This window comes from Hemicordylus capensis, chromosome 1, assembly GCF_027244095.1.
Source record: "Hemicordylus capensis ecotype Gifberg chromosome 1, rHemCap1.1.pri, whole genome shotgun sequence".
In the NCBI taxonomy this organism is placed as follows: domain Eukaryota; kingdom Metazoa; phylum Chordata; class Lepidosauria; order Squamata; family Cordylidae; genus Hemicordylus; species Hemicordylus capensis.
Window position 1 is genome coordinate 63230230 of NC_069657.1, and position 18377 is coordinate 63248606.

General features: G+C 44.6%; 1 protein-coding gene across 2 annotated transcripts in view; it reads right to left on the reverse strand.

Moving 5' to 3' along the window:
• Positions 1–17087, reverse strand: part of AQR (aquarius intron-binding spliceosomal factor) — an 88062-nt gene extending 70975 nt beyond the window's left edge. For both annotated transcript variants that reach the window (XM_053273402.1, XM_053273393.1), the window contains exons 1-7: positions 16891–17087; positions 12686–12742; positions 12299–12339; positions 9757–9792; positions 6881–7001; positions 3881–4021; positions 1076–1144 (exon numbers count right to left, since the gene is read on the reverse strand). In XM_053273402.1, the coding sequence (XP_053129377.1) occupies positions 1076–1144; positions 3881–4021; positions 6881–7001; positions 9757–9792; positions 12299–12339; positions 12686–12742; positions 16891–17007 (582 nt within the window). In that variant the 5' untranslated portion in view covers positions 17008–17087. The remainder of the gene's footprint in view (positions 1–1075; positions 1145–3880; positions 4022–6880; positions 7002–9756; positions 9793–12298; positions 12340–12685; positions 12743–16890) is intronic.
• Positions 17088–18377: the final 1290 nt, after the last annotated feature.

Consider the following 18377-nt stretch of genomic DNA (forward strand, 5'->3'; position numbering starts at 1 on the left):
CCCAATTTGGTTCATATTGGTCCAGCCATTATTATTTTTTTATTATTATTTTTACATTTATATTGCAAAGTTGATGGGTGAGGACACGCAGACAGACACACGGAATGCCGGGTCACCAGGTCATCTCATAAGCCTACTGGAAAACAGGCTAATAAAACACAGGCATAGCACAAAACAAAAATGCAAAACAAGAACTTTGCTTGCGCATCTTGAGTGTTAGTATAGATAACTGAGGAAACCAAATTTCATTTGCAACATGTCCCAAAACTGCAAATGATGAACACAAGGAACAATCATTAGAATACTGGAGAACTGTTCCTGTGGATTAAAATATACTTGCAACTGCATTTTACAATCTGTTCTGAACATGGGAGCTTAAGCGGGTCCAGAGAATTTCCTCCATGCTGAAGAGTTTCCCCCTTTATCCAACAAAGGTAGCAGACCTGCACATACATTTTCTTTGAATGGGGGTGGGGCTTGGCTTCCTCCACTGAAATGAATGGAAACTAAAGTGTGCACATCAGGGCACATACAAGTGCCACCTGAATGGATGATACTCTCTCTACAAATTGTAAGAGATGTTATGGCCATTCACATTACATTTTGAAGGAACACAAAAGTGGGGAGCTCAGTATCTAACTGAGTCCAGTTGAAATACTGGATGAGAGACATTTTAGGACACAGGTGGCCCAGGTTGCAGAGGCAGCAGGAGCTTCTGGCGTGTCATAAGCAGGAGGGTCTATAGGCCTGGCGATGGCAAAGAATGAAATCTGTTCTCCTGCATGGTTTCTCTTCTGCTGCTTTCTGTTCTGAAACTCAGACTGCAGGCAGAGCCACACTATAGCAGTGGGTGCAGCTTATGATCCATAACACACACTCATACATTGGACCTGACTGGCAACATACTTGCCAGAAAGATTGGCCACCACTGCTTTAGCAGTCCCACACTGAAAACGGGAGATTTTCTTAGCATGCAGCAAGTCATCACTTGGATGAATGTGGGTATGAATCATTACTCTGTACAATGGTTTAAATCATCAGAAGTTCTTTGCATTCTTTATCGCGAAACACTTACAGGCTTCAGGCCCATCCACATTGGCAAGGAGATGAGTTGCTGGACTTGTCCTCTGATCAAATCCACTTCCTGTGACAAGAAATTAGGTAAGCAATTGCAGTATTAATATAATACTGGACGCAAAGGTGTCAAATGGCAAGGTGAAAGCTTGCATAAGATGGGAGGAAAGTCCCTCAATATTCATCAAATCTCTTCGTGAGAATTTTTACCTCTTTTGCTGCTGGAGACTAGTGTCACATCCCATGCCATTCTAAAGCCTCCCCCTACTCAAGCCTCTGGAGTGGCACGCTCTCATCAAAATGCAGGATCAAGGCAACTATCTATAGCAAGTGTACACAGTGGCAATCTACCAAGCCAACCATGGTCCACTAGCAGTGTTCTCTGGAGGGAATCTCAGATGTTGTTGACTACAACTCCCAGCATTCTCAGCCACAACAGCCTTTGGCTGGGGATGCTGCGAGTTGTAGTCAACAACATCTGAGTTTCCCTGTTACAGGGAACACTGTTCACCAGCTGTGTATTCTGGTTTATTAGGTTTCTGACTGGCAAGAAGCAAAAAAGAGAGAGAGAGAGAGAGAGAGAGAGAGAGAGAGAGAGAGAGAGAAAAGGAGATCTTGCTGTACTGCCACATAGCTAGGATGTATAAATCTCTATCAGTAATTACTGCTAAAATCCCATTTGCTTATCCCTAAGCCTCGTCACAAAGCATCCAATGAAGAAGATATTGCAGCACTGCCCAGATCAAGCCTTGATGAGGAAGAGGATTCACTAGTTGAGGAGAAATCATGGATATTAGCTGGTCCGGGTGCTGAGCACTTGCACCTCTAGTCCCCCCCCCCAGCTTTCCCCCTATTCTCACCCCCACCCCACTGACATTCCCCCCCACCTGCATGCCCATCTGCCGCAGTTCTCCCCACCCCCGAGGTGGCGGCTTGGAGCAGGAGAAGGGGCGAAGAAGCAAGGGTGAAGGAAGAGCCGCTGCCACTGCTGCCGCTGAGTCAGTCTCCCCCTCCTGCTTCATGCCTGCCTTGTTTCTCCCTCCCTGCTTCCGCCCGCCAGTCACACCACAGCCAACAGCCTTCTTGTCAGTCGGGCTGCAGGCATGAGGAGGGCCCAGACCACGTGGCAGCACCGGAGCCCTTGGCAGCCTTAGCGGCTCCCCCAGTGCTCGCTGCTGGCTGCCCTCTTCCTCTTCTTGCTCTCCTCATCCTTCATCTACTTTGTGTAGAAGTGTACTTCACCCTCCCACCGCATGCCCACCCACCGCCATTTTCTCCCACTGCTGCTGCTTTCCTCTCCACATCTCAGCAGAACTCTCACAAGAGCTGCCACGCATGGGATTAGCGAAGGGTACCCCTTAAAGAGAAATATATATAAAGAAGATTGCCTCTGGAACTCTGCTGTCCTAAAAGTGTTATTTAAGCAGAGAGAGATGCAATGGCCAAGTCTGAAGAATGACAACAGCAATGCATGGTGACAATGTCAATATGAGAATTCATCTGCTGTGGGAAGATAAAGTTGCTCCTCAAAAAGGGAGCTGTTATATGGAGAACCTCAGGACTCCATTCTGTCACCAATGCTTTTTAACATCTACATGCAACCGCTGAGTGAGGTCATCAGGAGGTTTGGTGCTGGGTGTTATCAGTATGCTGATGACAACCAAATCTACTTCTCCTTTTCATCTTCAGGAAATGGCACTCACTCTCTAAATGCCTGCCTACAGGCAGTAATGGGCTGGATGAGGGATAACAAATTGAAGCTGAATACAAGCAAGACAGAGGTGCTCATTGTGGGGGCTCAGAATCTGAGGGGTGAGTTAGATCTTCCTGGATGGAGTTACATTCCCCCAGAAGGAGCAGGTGTGCAGCTTGGGAGTACTCCTGGACCCAGGCCTCACCCTGGTATCTCAGGTGGAGGCCATGGCCAGGAGTGCTTTCTATCAGCTTTGGCTGATTTGACAGCTGCGCCCATTCTTTGAAGAGGACGACCTCAAAACAGTGGTGCATCAGCTGGTAACCTCCTGGCTTGACTACTGCAATGCGCTCTACGTGGGGCTACCTTTGTACGTAGTCCAGAAACTTCAGTTAGTTCAGAATGCGGCAGCCAAATTGGTCTCTGGGGCAACTCGGAGAGACCACATTATGCCTGTCTTGAAACTGTTACACTGGCTGCTGATATGTTTCCAGGCAAAATACAAAGTGCTGGTTATTACCTGAACAGCTTGGGTCTGAGATATCTTAGAGAGCGCCTTCTTTTACATGATCCCCACTGCACGTTAAGGTCATCTGAGGAGGTCTGTCTCCAGTTACCACCGGTTCGTCTGGTGGCAACTCAGAGGCGGGCCTTCTCTGTAGCTGCTCCCGGGCTGTGGAATGCACTCCCAGTAGAAATTCGCAATCTTAATTCCTTACTGACCTTCAAGAGAGCCTTTAAAACCCATCTGTTTGGCCTGGCCTTTCAGTGTTTTTAATTAGTTTTAATTCTTTTTAATGTAAACCTGGTTTTCAGGGTTTTAATTGTTCTGATAGTTTAATTGTTTTTAAAGATGTTTTTAATTGGTGTTCATATTTATAGTTCTGTTTTAATTGTTACTGGTTTAAATGTTTTCTGTTTTTAATTGTAAACCGCCCTGAGCCAGCTCGGAAGGGCGGTATAAAAATCGAATGAATGAATGAATGAATGAATGAATAAATAAATAAATAAATAAGACAGTTAAACAATGACTGTAGTACTATGTCAACAGCAGTGTAAACTGCACCAATTTTGGGGGGTGGGGGGACATGAAGAAATTCAGCCTAAACTTACCAAACTGTTGAAACAATGATCAAGGAATAGCAGGAGTATTGTCTGCTCTTGCAGAGAGAATTCATGGTCACTCTCAGCCAAGGATGCTTCCAGCACACGTTTGAAAAAGAATGGAAAGTTATCTGGTTTCTTTTTGAATGTCTAGGACAAAAGGAGAAAATAAGATTGCCAGTTAGGTCAAGCAGACCAAATTTTTAGAAAATGAAGGGATAAGGAGAGCCGCCTTCTCACTTTCATAACCCCATGCTGAGTGAATGTGTGGAAGATGAGTGGGCTCAGACCCACTGTAATCCCTGGTCATTCAGTGGAAGGTGAGGATGGTCTGTTCCACTGTTCCCTGTCCAGGAACTACAACACTCAAAGCAGCCAAAGGCCCTTGAAGCTGGGGATGATGGAAGTTGTAGTCAACAACATCTGGGAATCCCTGTTACAGAGAACAATGGTCTCTAGATATGTACAGCTGTACAACAGGGACCCCTGATTGCACCAGGGTGCTCAACAGCATATATACACCCTACATGTATACAGCTATAAATACAAAGAGCCTGCTTCAGCTGAATGAGCAGAGATTGGTCCAGCAGGTGCAATCCTGCTCCGTCCTACATGGGTACGGAGGTGAGAATAGCAAAAGCATCCTCAAGTCTGCATGTGAAAAGCAGAAGTGTTATTCACAGATCCTTTCTGCACTGAAAGCCTGATATCCAGACATATAAACTGACATAACAGGGCTTCTTCTTATTGGATAAGGGGGAAAACCCTGTTTTGTCAGCTCAGGATTAGTCTGGATAACACATGAATAAGGGGGTGCGATTTTAATGATTCCCTCCTTTTCTCTGCTGCTGCTTGTGCTGCTTATCAAAACCCTACATGGTTTGCACCAGAATAACTAAAGGACCACCTCTTCACAATATAGTCCTGCCTATTTACCAGGATCAGCAAAGAAGGCCTGTTTCATGTCCCGACACCTTCAGAAATATGGCTGCAGGTACATGAGAGGGTCTTCTCTGTAGCGGCACCCAGGCTGTGGAATTACCTACCCCTGGAGAGTCATTTTGTTCCTTTCTTCATGGCATAAGATTAAAACCTCCCTGTTTTTCAGGACCTTTGATGTTTGCAGGTTATGAAAATTATGATTTCGCTGAGGCCCAAGAATGGTTTTTAAATCTTCTGTGCATTATTTATTTTTAATTATTGTTACTATTTGTGATGGTTTTATTTTAAAACGTGTCTTATTGTTAGTTGCCATGGACATCTTTTTTGGAGAGAGAGAGCAAGCCAGACTACACATTTTTAAATAAAACATTTTATGGCAGTTGACAACTCTAGACTAGCATTTACCTTTAATTAACAGCTAGAAATAATAAGCAAGCAATCCTATTGTTGTAGCATTTGTACTGCACAAGAAATAATTCGGAAATAAAAGCTGACAAGTAGGCTCTGCAACTAAATGTTGCAGTGCATTCAAGTACCTAAGAGGAGTGATCCTTTCCAGACTCCAGCCAGCCAGGAACAGGAGCCTTGTAGGAACAAGACTCCACAGGCCTCACTGTTACTCTTACCCAGGATAAGATAAGCTGATAAGGGCTCAAGTAAGCAAACTGCACCCTCCAAACAGCTTCTACTGTCTTTCCCCCCTCCCAACTGATACCTTAACACTCCATGGCACCTGAGTATGCTCAGTCAGTGTCAGGCTATTTTTTTTTTTGTCGGGGGGAGGGAGGGGTTTCCTTTCCTTTTTATTTTAAATTTATAGATGCATTAATTTCTCCATACTCAGGGGACTCCTGCAAAAAGCATTACCATATTTGGGGGTGGCCCTGTTCTGCTTCCAGTCCAACAGGCACTTAACCACTTGCATTCCTACTAGCATACATAATGCTCTTAGTAAGGTAAAGTGTGCCATGAAATCGATTTCGACTCCTGGCGCCCACAGAGCCCTGTGGTTTTCTTTTGGTAGGATACAGGTGGGGTTTACCATTGCCTCCTCCCGTGCAGTATGAGATGATGCCTTTCGGCATCTTCCTATATTGCTGCTGCCCAATATAGTAACAGCGGGGATTCGAAGCAGCAACCTTCTGCTTGTTAGTTGAGCATTTTCCCACTACGCCATTAGGTGGTAATGCTTTTAGTACCAATGGAAAATACAGTATAGCTATACCTCCAAATATACCAAGGTAGAGTGCCTATACTACCAAAAAGCATTAAAGAACAGTATGGGCAGAAGCAGGGGCCAGAACAGTTGCTTCAGTTTCCTTTGAAGAGAAATGGTCACACAGTCCCAAATGCAGTTTCCACCATACCTGCATACACAGCTAATATTTTTCTCATCAGGAGCAAACCAGTATCTCTATTGACTCTCAACAGAGTAGTGTACTCACAGAAATAAAGTTACCAGTAAAAAAAAATGAAGACAATCTGAGTCTAAACACTGCCATTTTTATAAGACGTTTATATTTTAGAAGTCTGAGTCGAAACCAAGGGCCCATTCCTAACTGAAAGATGGGATGTGCCTGCGACACCCTTTCCCGCCTCTCAGTGTTCATTACTTCTTGAGCCCCAGACTCTCCCATGTTTTTTGATGTTCCAATATTACTGGAGCGGCATGGGGTGAAGCCACAGAAAGAGGCAGCAACACCGTTTATGTAATATTAAATATGAGGAAGTCCATCTTCCATTTCCAATCAAGTCTTCTTACAGAAATTTATTTTTCTTTCATTTTGCAGCATAACCATTAAGTGCTAGCTTTTGTCAAGCGACAACAACTAAAATAACTTATTTTCCATATTGTTCCTGCTTCCGCTGTGATGTCTTTCAACTGTCCACCGCTATTTTTTACCAGGAACATGCTGCTATTTAAAAGGCTATGGCAAACAACCTCAGACAAGGCACAATGACAGCTGGTATTGTACATCCTGACATCTTCTGACACTTTAAGTGGGCAATGTGCCAGTTGCAGATTGTGGGTCAAAGTTACGGCTAGCTATAATTGAAGTCTATTACCTCCCACGCTGGAACATTCTCCCTGAACTTTTCGTTCACCATACAACAGATTGACATCAAATAAGCCTTGCTGGACACCTCAGGAGAATAATTCATCCATAAGTAATTTTCGAGGTACTGGCTGTGAACAGTCAAAAGACAAAGAGTTACCGCCCATCTCAACTGTCAGTCATCAGTGGAAAAGAAGCACAATTATGTACCATTTAAAAAAAAACACATTTCTATGATCTATGAGTAGCTTCTAGTATTACCTCTAATGCAGGTCAGCAAAGTAAAACTTACTAAGATCATTTAAGCCAGTCTGAATGGGCACGGCAGATGAATTAGCCATTTGGAATACTCTGTTCATTAAAAGGGTTTAGCATGTACTTGGTACAAGCACTACATTATTTTAAGGCTGTACATTAATTCCCTTTGATTTTGCAGAGGGAAAGAATAAGTACCTGTCCTACTCCCAAGACACGCTTCAACAGACACTTGCCTTAGTATTCAGAGACAAATGCCTGCTGCTTCCTCTATGACAGAGCAATCAGCATGACACAGAAAGGCTTTATGAAAGATAGTATTATGCCAAATAAAACATGAATTTAAAAACAGCACGGACATTTCTAAATGCACCAGAAAGTTAACAAGATAGTTTAGTTCCACAATGCAGTCCTAGGTTTGTAAACATATTATTATATCCAACTTAAAGTTGCCTAAAGTATTATCTTTTCTATTTCTTTAGAAGTCCTTCTCTATCGTTGCTGTTTATACATGGCGTACACTAAGTAAAACCCTATACAGACATTACCCTTGAATGCAGAGAGGGGGAGTGAAGTGGGGCTACACCAGTTAGTTGTGCCCCATATGCCAACATGCCTACTGCTGTATAGTGTTCCCAAGTACATGGAGAAGCCCCCATCATATTTTGTGCAGCCCTCTAAATGTCCCTCCATCAGCCCAACAAAAATGATTGTGCAATGTTCCCAATTAACCACTCTGGCAAGTCTTCAGAAAAGGCATCACAGCTATTGAAATTAGGGTTGTGCATGAACCTGTTTGGAAGCCCTTTTACGGGCCTCCAAACAGGTTTGAACACCAGGCTGTTCGGAGGCGGGCGTGTGCACGTTGCACTTGCTCGCACACTCCCGGCACTTCTGGCCACGGAGGGAACAGGGCGGCAGGGAGGTATGCTGCCACCCCGATGGAGTCTTTACAAACCAAGCGCCAGCGGGGGGAGGGTAGGTGCACCCTCCCCCACTCTCAAAGTTGTCCCACCCTCGCCTTCAAACTGGCCCCTACCGGTTCCATGCACATCACTAATTGAAATTTGGTGCACAAAGGCTAGTACCTCAAGAGTGCTCTTGAAGCTGATCTTGGAGATCATGACAGATCAAAAAGAAAGGGTCTCCTAGACAGATCAAAGTTTGGTTTACAGAAAAAAACTACTGGTGGGCTGGTCCAGCAAATAACAGCTTAACTTTTAATGGACAGTTCTGGATTTCTCCCATTAAATTATAAATATGCTCCATGCAGGGCAGTTCTTTCTACTGTCTTACAGATTCAGTTTCCCCAAGCCCCACCCCACCCAAAAGCCCAACATCTAGCCCACTTTGAGCATCTCTACACTCCAAACATCAAAGTTTATTTTGGTGCATCTAAATATCTTGGCAATTCCCCTTCACCATTTCTTCCAATAGAGGGTGAGAAATGCTCCTATGTAATTGGTAAGGGATAAACAGACCACTACATAGGATTATTCACCACAGGCCCACTAACCAAAAAAAGGCTTCAACAGAACTATATAACACACTCCAGAGTTTATGCTCAGATTCATTACTGTTGATAGCAACAAAAAGTAGGCTAAAACAGAATTTTCACTAGAGCTTCAGAGATGTGCCTTCTAAGGGAGCTGGAGGTTACAATTAAACAACAGACTTAAGAATAATGTTTATGTATTCAACTCTTTTCTCCCCCCATCATTTCTTGGTTTTGCATTATGTATATATTCATAAATTTATAATTTAAAAAGTTTAAACAATGTCATAATGTTATAATTCCTGCAGATTCAGTTGTATGCCTCCCTCAGTGTTTTTAAACAACTAAAGACACACCTTTTAAAGAAGGATTTTAAGTGTTCCATCTTTAGTGGTACGTTCTTTGGTTTTTAACCTGACTTTTAACTTGTTTACTCAATTTGGTTAATTTTCTTAATTTTATTGTATATTGTATCTATTTTATTGTTGTGAGCCACTCTGAGAAGTAGTGTACAGGAGGGGCGGGGTATAAAGATTTTAAATAAATAAATAATAATAAATATTGCTTACTTTAGGATACAGGCAAGTGAAGGAATGAATTACAATAATTTGCAAAACTGGGCTTCTGTGCTGCATTTGAGTCTAATAAAAATGTGTACAAAAAATTAAGACTGCTCAAAGGGCTTCATGCAGATTATCTCAGCAGTTCTTCCGACCACAGCTTAGTGCCCTGCAAGGTAGCATAATTACCCGAATACAAGATGACTGGATTTAAGATGACCCCTTTTAAAAATACAAGTGAAATACAAGGCACACCTGTATTTACCTGAAAAGAAGAGAACTCTGAATTTAAGACAGCCTTCCCAGTTTCTAACATCAAAGAACTTGGGGGGAAACTAGTCTTGGATTCAGGAAACTACAGTAGCCTCCAATTATTATTCCCATGCTGAAGATAAGGAGTGAAGGGCTGAGACACTGTTTTAAAAACAGTGGTTTTTAAAAATCACTTAGCAAGTTCAAAACTAAGGAGAGGTTTGAACACAAGACCCCAACTTGCACTCAGCCTCGACACCATGCCAGCTCTCTCTATAATCACAGGCTCTCTTTAAAAACATCTCTTGCTCCAAATACACTTACCTAAATTCTAAAAGCATTATTTTTCGAATGGCAAATCTGAAATCAAAGGAAGAAAAAAATTGATTAAACTTGACTCTCATCCAAAACATTTTTCCACAGGTTGCATTTTCAAGCACAGTCATCTTTTAATTTAATCCTGCCCCAGGAGAGATTGGCACTTTTATCCTAAACTCTTATATTTGCATCACTCCTGCAACCCTGGCATGTCATTTTGTACACCACACTGAGACAGTTGTTGCTATACCCAAGCACCCAGAAGATGGATCAGGAAGTCTCTGGACTGGATTGTAAATAAGGCAGGTAATGCATGATGCTCCCACATAATGTATACACCTGAGCATTCCAAAATCATTATTTCCCTTCCCTGAAGCATTTGTACCAGCCTTTCTAAGTTTCAATTATTATTTTTCTGCCCCTTTGGACATTTTCTCTTTTCCTCCGAGTAAGCTGTTTAGACCCAAAAGGCTGGCAACCGATAACAACATCTGAGCTGTACACAATCCATCACTGAATTATTTGTATTCAGTTTCTTGCTGCTACTGCTTAGATGAATTCCAGTTATTGCAGCCAGAGGATGCCAACAGGATTCTTTGAAAGGTGAAGACAATCCCATTGCCATTCTTGGTCAATAATAGTCTGCTGTAGGGGAGCAACTGGATAGGTCCAGGAAGTTGTAAACACCTTATCAAGAGTGGGACCACTTTGTCCCAGCTGCTTTGAAGAAGGCAGCTATGGGCAGTGGTCCCTCTAATTTTTTTCATCTCTGTGCGGAATGAGTTTTGTTCCTGGACGGCAGTATCAAGGCAGTGTGTGTACACCTGCATTCAGAATGGGGCCTTCCTGATTCAACATGAGCAGGATCTAAAATTAACTGAGCAGACATCAGAAAACTTGTGAGCATGCGCACACCTTAGAGGGAACAGTGGCTATGAGACAACCCTTCAGATGATCTAGACCCATTCAAATCCTTTTAAAAAACATGTTGACATCCTTAGTTGCTCTCTGGCAGATCAATTGCATTGGGAGGTCTGATGATTCTCTTGGACCACTCAACAGCTTTTGATGATATCATCAATGCTAATCCATTGTCTGTCTTTATTGAGAACTGGAGACACTATGCTCCAGTGGTTAGGCTCTTATCTGGTGTGCAGAGCCAGGTGATGGTGCTGGGACACCTTTGTCAGCTCCATGGCTCTTGGGTTAATTGTTCAATTTTGTCTCCCATGCTATTGAACATCTACATTAAGTCACTGGTTGCAGCTGACAGAGATCTGTGGTAAAATTATACAAGTTCTATTCGTGATAACTCATTCACATATGCAAATGACTGATGGATGCTGAAGCAATCTAAAGTGACTCACAATATGCAGACCTCACTATCTGCCTTATGCAGCATTGCAACCAGCACGAATATCCCTCTTGCCCTGCAGAAGCACAGTACCCACTCAAGGACAAGGCTTTGCACTCTCAAGAATGCCTTCTACCCATACTGCATGGCACAATGATGCCACATACTAGTTTGGAAGGGATGACAACAGAAAGATTCCCAAACCTTCTCGTTCCATAAGAAAGGAAAGTGCTTTTTCAAATAATCCATTAGGAACTGACTAGTAAACAGGAAAACATTTGAACACCACAAATCAATTCAAGTCACAACTATGCCAGAATATAGGCCAGAATACAGTGAATAATGTCCTCATTATGTCAAAAGTCTAAAATGCATCTATAAGGATAGCTCATAATGAGCCGGGTCTCATGATCATTGAGACCCGGTTTGGTGAGCTGAGCAGGGAGAGCGGGCTAAACCCGCTCTCCCTGCACAGTGTCAAGCAGGAGCCCTGGGCAGCCGGATCGGCCGCCCACACGATTCCCGGCTCCGTGACAGAGCCAGCGGGGGCTGGGGGAGAGCAGGGGCCGATTGGTCCCCAGAAGCTCCAGCATACCCTGCACGAGCACGCAGGGTATGCTGGTGAGACCCCTGGAGCTGGGAGGTGGTTTTTCGCCTCCCCCCCGGGGGTCTCCTCGTGAGTAGCCACAGTGAGGAGCTGCGCCGTGGCTACTCACAATTAAACAAACTGGGTTTGCAGAGCACTCGCTCTGCAAACCCAGTTTTAGGGGAGGGGTACTTGAGCGGGTTACCCACCGAGAACCACCGAGCCCGGTGGTTCCCACGATTGCAGAAAATCGGGCTAGCGGAGGCTAGCCTGATTTTCTGCAATCGTGAGAATAGCCTCATTAAGTTGTGTGTTTTGTTTTACACATTTATATCCTACTCTTCCTCCAAGGAGCCCAGAGGTTATGTTTATCCTAACAACAACCCTGTGAGGTAGGTTAGGCTGAGAGATACGTGACTGGCCCAGAGTCACCCAGTGAGTTTCATGACTGAATGAGGATTTGAGCTCAGGTCTCCCTGGTCCTAGTCCAACACTCTAAACACTACACTACACTGGCTCTATTGTTTGACAGTATGTATCAAAAGGCTTAAGGTCACTATTCGGTGTTATGGATTTTAACAATAATAAAATAAACAGAGAACACATACTTTGACTTGACAATTTCTTTTCCGTACACATCTTCGATAACCTACACAAGAAGAAGAGTGATTTAGAAATACACTAAGACTGGTTTTCCCCTTTCCTAGTAATATGCCTTTGCAAAGAATTCCAGCAGTTAAAATTAGCAACATTAGCATATCCCCCACCCCGAAATCAAAAGGACCTGATGGCTTTAACAAATATTCATACTTCTAAGCAGCCAGGATAAAAATTAAATAGTGCCATCAAAATAGTTTAAAACTGCACAAATAAGCCATGGAAGGATTCAAGGCCAATGTTTCCAATACAAACTAATTAGAACAATTTCCCACTAATTTCTAGTATTGACTATCAAATTGAAATAAGAGTTACAAAACGACAACTTCAGCAGTTACCTTTGACTCAAAAGGTAGCTTCTTCTTGACATGTGGTGCCCAGTACTTATTAGCCAACTGTAAGATAAAATGCAATTTTATTAAAATATATAACCAGAACACATGGCCTGCTATCTAACAGTGATAACCAAGTAATTATATTTATGCAATTATAATACCCACCAAGCCTTTCAAACTCTGAGGATTACAGTGCTGTAATTTTATTTTATTTATCAAATTTGTATGCTGCCCCAAACTTCTGTCTCTGAGAAGTTTACAAAAGGTCCCAAATGAACAAAATGAATAACTATTAAGAGTTTAGCAACTCTTTTCTGGGTCATTACCAGTTGCACCATCAAATAATCCCCTCTGGGCATGTAGTTTGCAGGCAAAGTTTGTACGGAGCTGGTTTTTTGTACCTAAACAGAAATACAGGAGATTCCTAGTTCAACCTAATTTGTAAGGCAAACTTACAAAACAATGCATATTTGCTCAGTAATGGACTACTCCTGGAATACAATATTGATTTTTCCACATAAAGGACAGATAATGCATGGAAGTTCTGGCATGGGAGGAAAAACTGTCAAGCGATGGGGCCAGGGAGAAGACTAGGCTGCCTACCTATGTTTTATCTAAAAAAAAAAATCATGTGTGCAGAGTAAGTTTTTTACTGGGCGGCATTATCAAGGCAGTGTGCACACATGCACTCAGTGGGGCCTTCCCAATTCAACCTGAGCAGGATCTAAAATTAACTGAGTGGTGTTATGGCCAGCACTCAATTTTCGGTGGGTGTCTGAACTTAAATTGAAAAGGGGCCTGAGCAGAGCCATTTTGGCTCAGGAAAAAACCATATTGTGCTGCTTATTCACAGCCCTGTTTTTTCTGAGAACAGAAGACAGCAGAATCACCTCTTGTTGTGCACTCTGCACATGGCCTTCGCCTCCAGTCAAAACAAGGCAGAGCTTGGGGCTTGAGAATGAAATCACCGGCTTGTTTTAAATTGGTGTGTGGGGGGGTGCTCATCCAACTGATTATCAGAGGCCTGGACAGTAGTGATGTGCATGGTCCGGAGCAGTCCGGACCAGCACCAAAGGGGAGCCTATCTTTTAGGGCGGGGAGGGCTTGTTTACCCCTCCCGTGCCTCTTTGCCCCCGCCAGTGGCCGTAATCTACTGTAAAATTGGGGCGCTGGAAACCAGCCGCCCCAGCCGCCGCCGCTTCCGCCACGCCCCCCCCCCCCACGAGCAAATTAGAGATAAAAAAGGCTACTGCCTACAAGGAAAGGCTACAAGGAAAGGCCGGGCTTCTTCCCGGCGGGTAGACCGGGCCTCCGGCAAAAGCTCTATAGGATAAAGAGCTCTAGTGCGCATGCGCACGGGCCCAAGGCCCCAGTTGGGCCGGAGGCTTCGATAAGAGAGGAGCTCTGTTCGCGAGCTCCTCTCTAAGTTCTTCTAACTTGGTGAGCACTCGTGGGGGGGGTGGCGGGTGGCGGGTGGGGGGGCGGCAGGGCGGCAGTAGCCTTTCCTTGTAGGCAGTAGCCTTTTTTATCTCTAATTTGCTCGTGGGGGGGGCGCGGCGGAAGCGGCGGGGGCGGCTGGTTTCCAGCGCCCCAATTTTACAGTAGATTACGGCCACTGGCGGGGGCAAAGAGGCGCGGGAGGGGTAAACAAGCCCTCCCGCCCTTAAAGCAATACCCCCCCACCCGGACCCGGACCAACCAGGGCAGAACCGGTCCGGCAGTTCGGCCATTCTATAGAATGGCCGCTGGACCGGTTCGGACACACGCCTACTGGACAGTGTTCTCAGAGCAAATGAGAAAAGACCTGAGTGGTTACTAACATGGATTGGAAAGGAAACACCTAGGACAGAGAAGTCAACTTGGAAAGCTGTTTTAGCAGGCCCTCAGGGGCAAAGAGCATTTTATTTTGAGGCTTGCTTTTTACATTTGTTCTTTTTGCTTTACTTTGTTCCTGCTACTGTCCTTTTGCAACTGAAGACCTTGACTCAAGTGTGTGCCCTGACCTTAGGTCAATATTTGATTGTTACTCCTGTTATTCTTTTTGATTCTTGCAATAAAAGAGATATTAGGAGAGAAAATCACCCTTCAACTTCTTTATTTTTTACTTGTCTGGACAATCTCTGGCCTGGCACAACCCAGAACCAGAAGTGTTCACTTTGCTGGGCGAGAGGCCAAACTGGGATCAAGCATATGTTCCCGGCTGGCACACTCCTCTCCCTTACAGGGGTATCATACACGACAGTGGACATCAAAAAAGTGTAAGTGTATGCACGCACGCCTTAGAGGGAACACTGCTGTCTACACCTCTCCACCTCCATCTTTCTTGTCAGAGATTAGGAAGCCACTCTGCTTCTCATATGGAGGAACCACCAGATGTCCCAATGGGTGAAATAGGAAGTCCTGACCTGGCACAGCTGGAGTCTCTGCACCCCAACTTCCATGTGGAAAAAGCTGCATTGTATCCTCTAAAAAGATGGGGGGGCTGATTTGCATGTGATTTTTTCACTTGTAAAAGCTACCAATGCTTACATGGCACAATACACAGGCAGCATCAATAGTGAAGAGTCTCTGTATTCAAGTTTTCTCTACAATAAAGTAAAAGCCTGATCCTCTCTTATCCTGTTGGTACCTCTCCCAGAGCCACTTAATGGGGAAGTAACTTGCCTATGGAGCAAAAGGTTGCTGGTTCGAATCCAATGCTGGTATGTTTCCCAGACTATGGGAAACATCTATATCGGGCAGCAGCGATATAGGAAGATGCTGAAAGGCATCATCTCATACTGTGCAGGAGAAGGCAATGGTAAACCCCTCCTGAATTCAACCAAAGAAAACCACAGGGCTCTGTGGTTTCCAGGAGTCGATGCCGACTCGACGGCACAACTTTACCTTTTACTTGTCCCCAGGCACAGCAAGAGAATACTGACTCTTCAGGGGTTATTTTGGGGGGGAAATATCAATTGTTTAAATATGGTCTTGTAAACAAATATATATAACAGGCTCTGAACCCCAGATTAGGGTGGAATTGTGAGCCCTTAGATTGTGAGCTCTTTGAGGACAAGGAAGCATCTTCATTTATTTTTCTTTGTAAACCATTTTGAGAACTTTTGTTAAAAAGCAGTATATAAATATACATACTAGCACTGGAAGGAGATTGTTTTTCTTCATGGAAAACTGGGCCTAAGCTCTGGGTCTAATTAGGGGAAACCGTTATCCCCCATTATTTTCAGAGTATCTAGTCAAAGCAAATCAAGAAACCAGGAAGGAGCACAACAATATGTATTTTGGGTGTACATGTTTGCAATACATAGCATCAAGTCTTTCTCAGAGATGAAATGTGAAGATGATTACCTGTACAGCTACACTCAGGATGCACCCCTTTCAATGTGATGACCTGTCAACACCCCAGCCATTTATTTCCTCAACAGGCAAAACAAGAAATCATTCAGTTATATACTATGATGCAAGGGAGCTTATTGCAGCCAGAAGCAATGATGATCAACAGATCATTTTCTTTAGCATGTCCACCACTGCACCCAGATCTAATAATAATATTTTAGTTACTATATGCAGAGTTGGAGGAACAGATCATGGGTACATCATGGTCATTATAACCAACATACTTTTGACGCTGATGACAGGGAGGACCAGTGCTTGGCAGTGTTCCCTCTAACAGGGACTCCCAGATGTTACTGATTACAAGTTCCAGCATCCCCAGCTGCAATGGCCTTTGGCTGGGGGTTATGGGAGTTGTAGTCAACAACATCTGGAAATCCCTGTTAAGAGGGAACAATGGTGCTTGGCCACAAATAAAATACGAATACGACAAATATTTAAATACCACTTTTAAACAAAAGTTTCCAAAGCGGTTTACATGGATATAGATAAATATCGGCCAAGTTGCCTGCCGTCTCATCAGAGTTAGCCATGAAAGCGAATGCAACCTCCTTGTTCAGAGGCAGCATGCAACCGCTATAAGCCTCCACATGCCGCTAGCGGGCGGGCTGCCCAGAGACACCTGGCTGGCTGCTGTGGGACCCCGAGTCTGGCCCAGCCGGGCTCCTCCTAGGAACGCCTCAAAGGTGAACTGAATCGGGGGCAGCCCCAAGCAGAAGAACCGCCCACTAGGCCCGCTCCGAGAGCGCTTCTCCAGCGGCCCTGCCAAGGAAAGAGCAGAGGCGCTGTCTGAAGAAGCGGGGAAGGAGCCTCACCTGCGTCACGAACTCCGCGTTGATCTGCGACACTGTAGGAGCCACGATTTTCTTGGACGGCGGCCCCAGCTGCGGCCCCTGCACAGAGCCCACCACGGAGCCCACCGGCGCGGCCATGTTGCTCCCGCGCACGCGCCCTCACTCGGTTCTACTCGCTTCCTCCGCAAGGGCACCCCTAGCCACGCTCTCCTGTTCCTCCTCCCTGGGGCCGTGTTTGGTCTCGTCCATTTCCCCCTTCCTCCCACCTCGCCGAATGGTTTCTCCCGCACACAATATTCCCAGCCCCTTTGTAGCACCATCGCTACACCTTCTTAATAGACTCGTCGTATCCCTGCCGCCGCCATTGCCACCACCCCGCTTTTTTTTTTTTTTTTAAACAAAGTGAGTCCGAAGTATGCGGAGTTAGGAAAAGAATAGAGTAACATGTGCTCCATGTTTCCTGCTTTATTTAGGCTCTCTCCGTTTATAGTTAGGTACAAGCGCGAGTGGTGCAGTGGGGGAAATGCTTGACTAACATTTGACAACAGTTGTTGTCAACAATGCTTAACAAACAGAAAGTTGCCGGTTCAAATCCCCGCTGCTACTATATCGGGCAGCAGCCATATCGGAAGATGCTGAAAGGCATTATCTCATACTGTGCAGGAGGAGGCAATGGTAAACCCCTCCTGTATTCTACCAAAGACAACCACAGGGCTCTGTGGGCGCCAGGAGTCGAAATCGACTTGACGACACGCTACCTTTACAAGCACGACGTATATGTATGCAGACGGATAGCCTGCAAAACTCAGTCAGGGGCGTGTCCGTTTTCAACATAACTGCGTGATGGTTGCAGGTGTTTTAGACCCGGGGTTGCCGATCCGAGGCTGACTACGAGACTCCCATAATCTCAAAAAAAAAAAAAAAAAAAAAAGTTATCCGATTCAGACGCGTAACCTATTAGCTGAACGAGTTCGCTGGATATATGTGTCTCCAAAGCAGTTGTCTCCAGTGCACGTATTACATGTAGTGAAGAATTTTTATCTATAACGCACGCTTTGTTTCTTCAATATGTATCGAGCTAGTAGGGGGCAGTTCTCAAAAACCTTTATTGGAAAGTTGTTGTGTTGGCCTATATATAATCTCCTCTGAAATAGGTGAACTGTTCGTAATAGTACGGACGTGACGCTCAGCTCGGGGGGATGAGCAACACTGAACTACCCTACTGGGAGAGATTGTAAGGGACTCCCTCTCTCAGTCCCACCCCCCGGCAATATGAGGGTAATAAAATAAAAGAGCGCATTGCGTGGCTGTTGGAAACACACCCTCCTTCCCCACCAATAGGCTATATTTGCATTCATAGCGCAATTTTCACACACACACGAAAGTCTGAAACAACATGAATTCCTGTGTTTGCGTCTAACTTTCTGTGGGGTGGGGATCAGATCACGCTGCTACTACCAAATCAGAATTACAGTAATGTTCTGGATTTCATGAGCAGTTGCCACTGT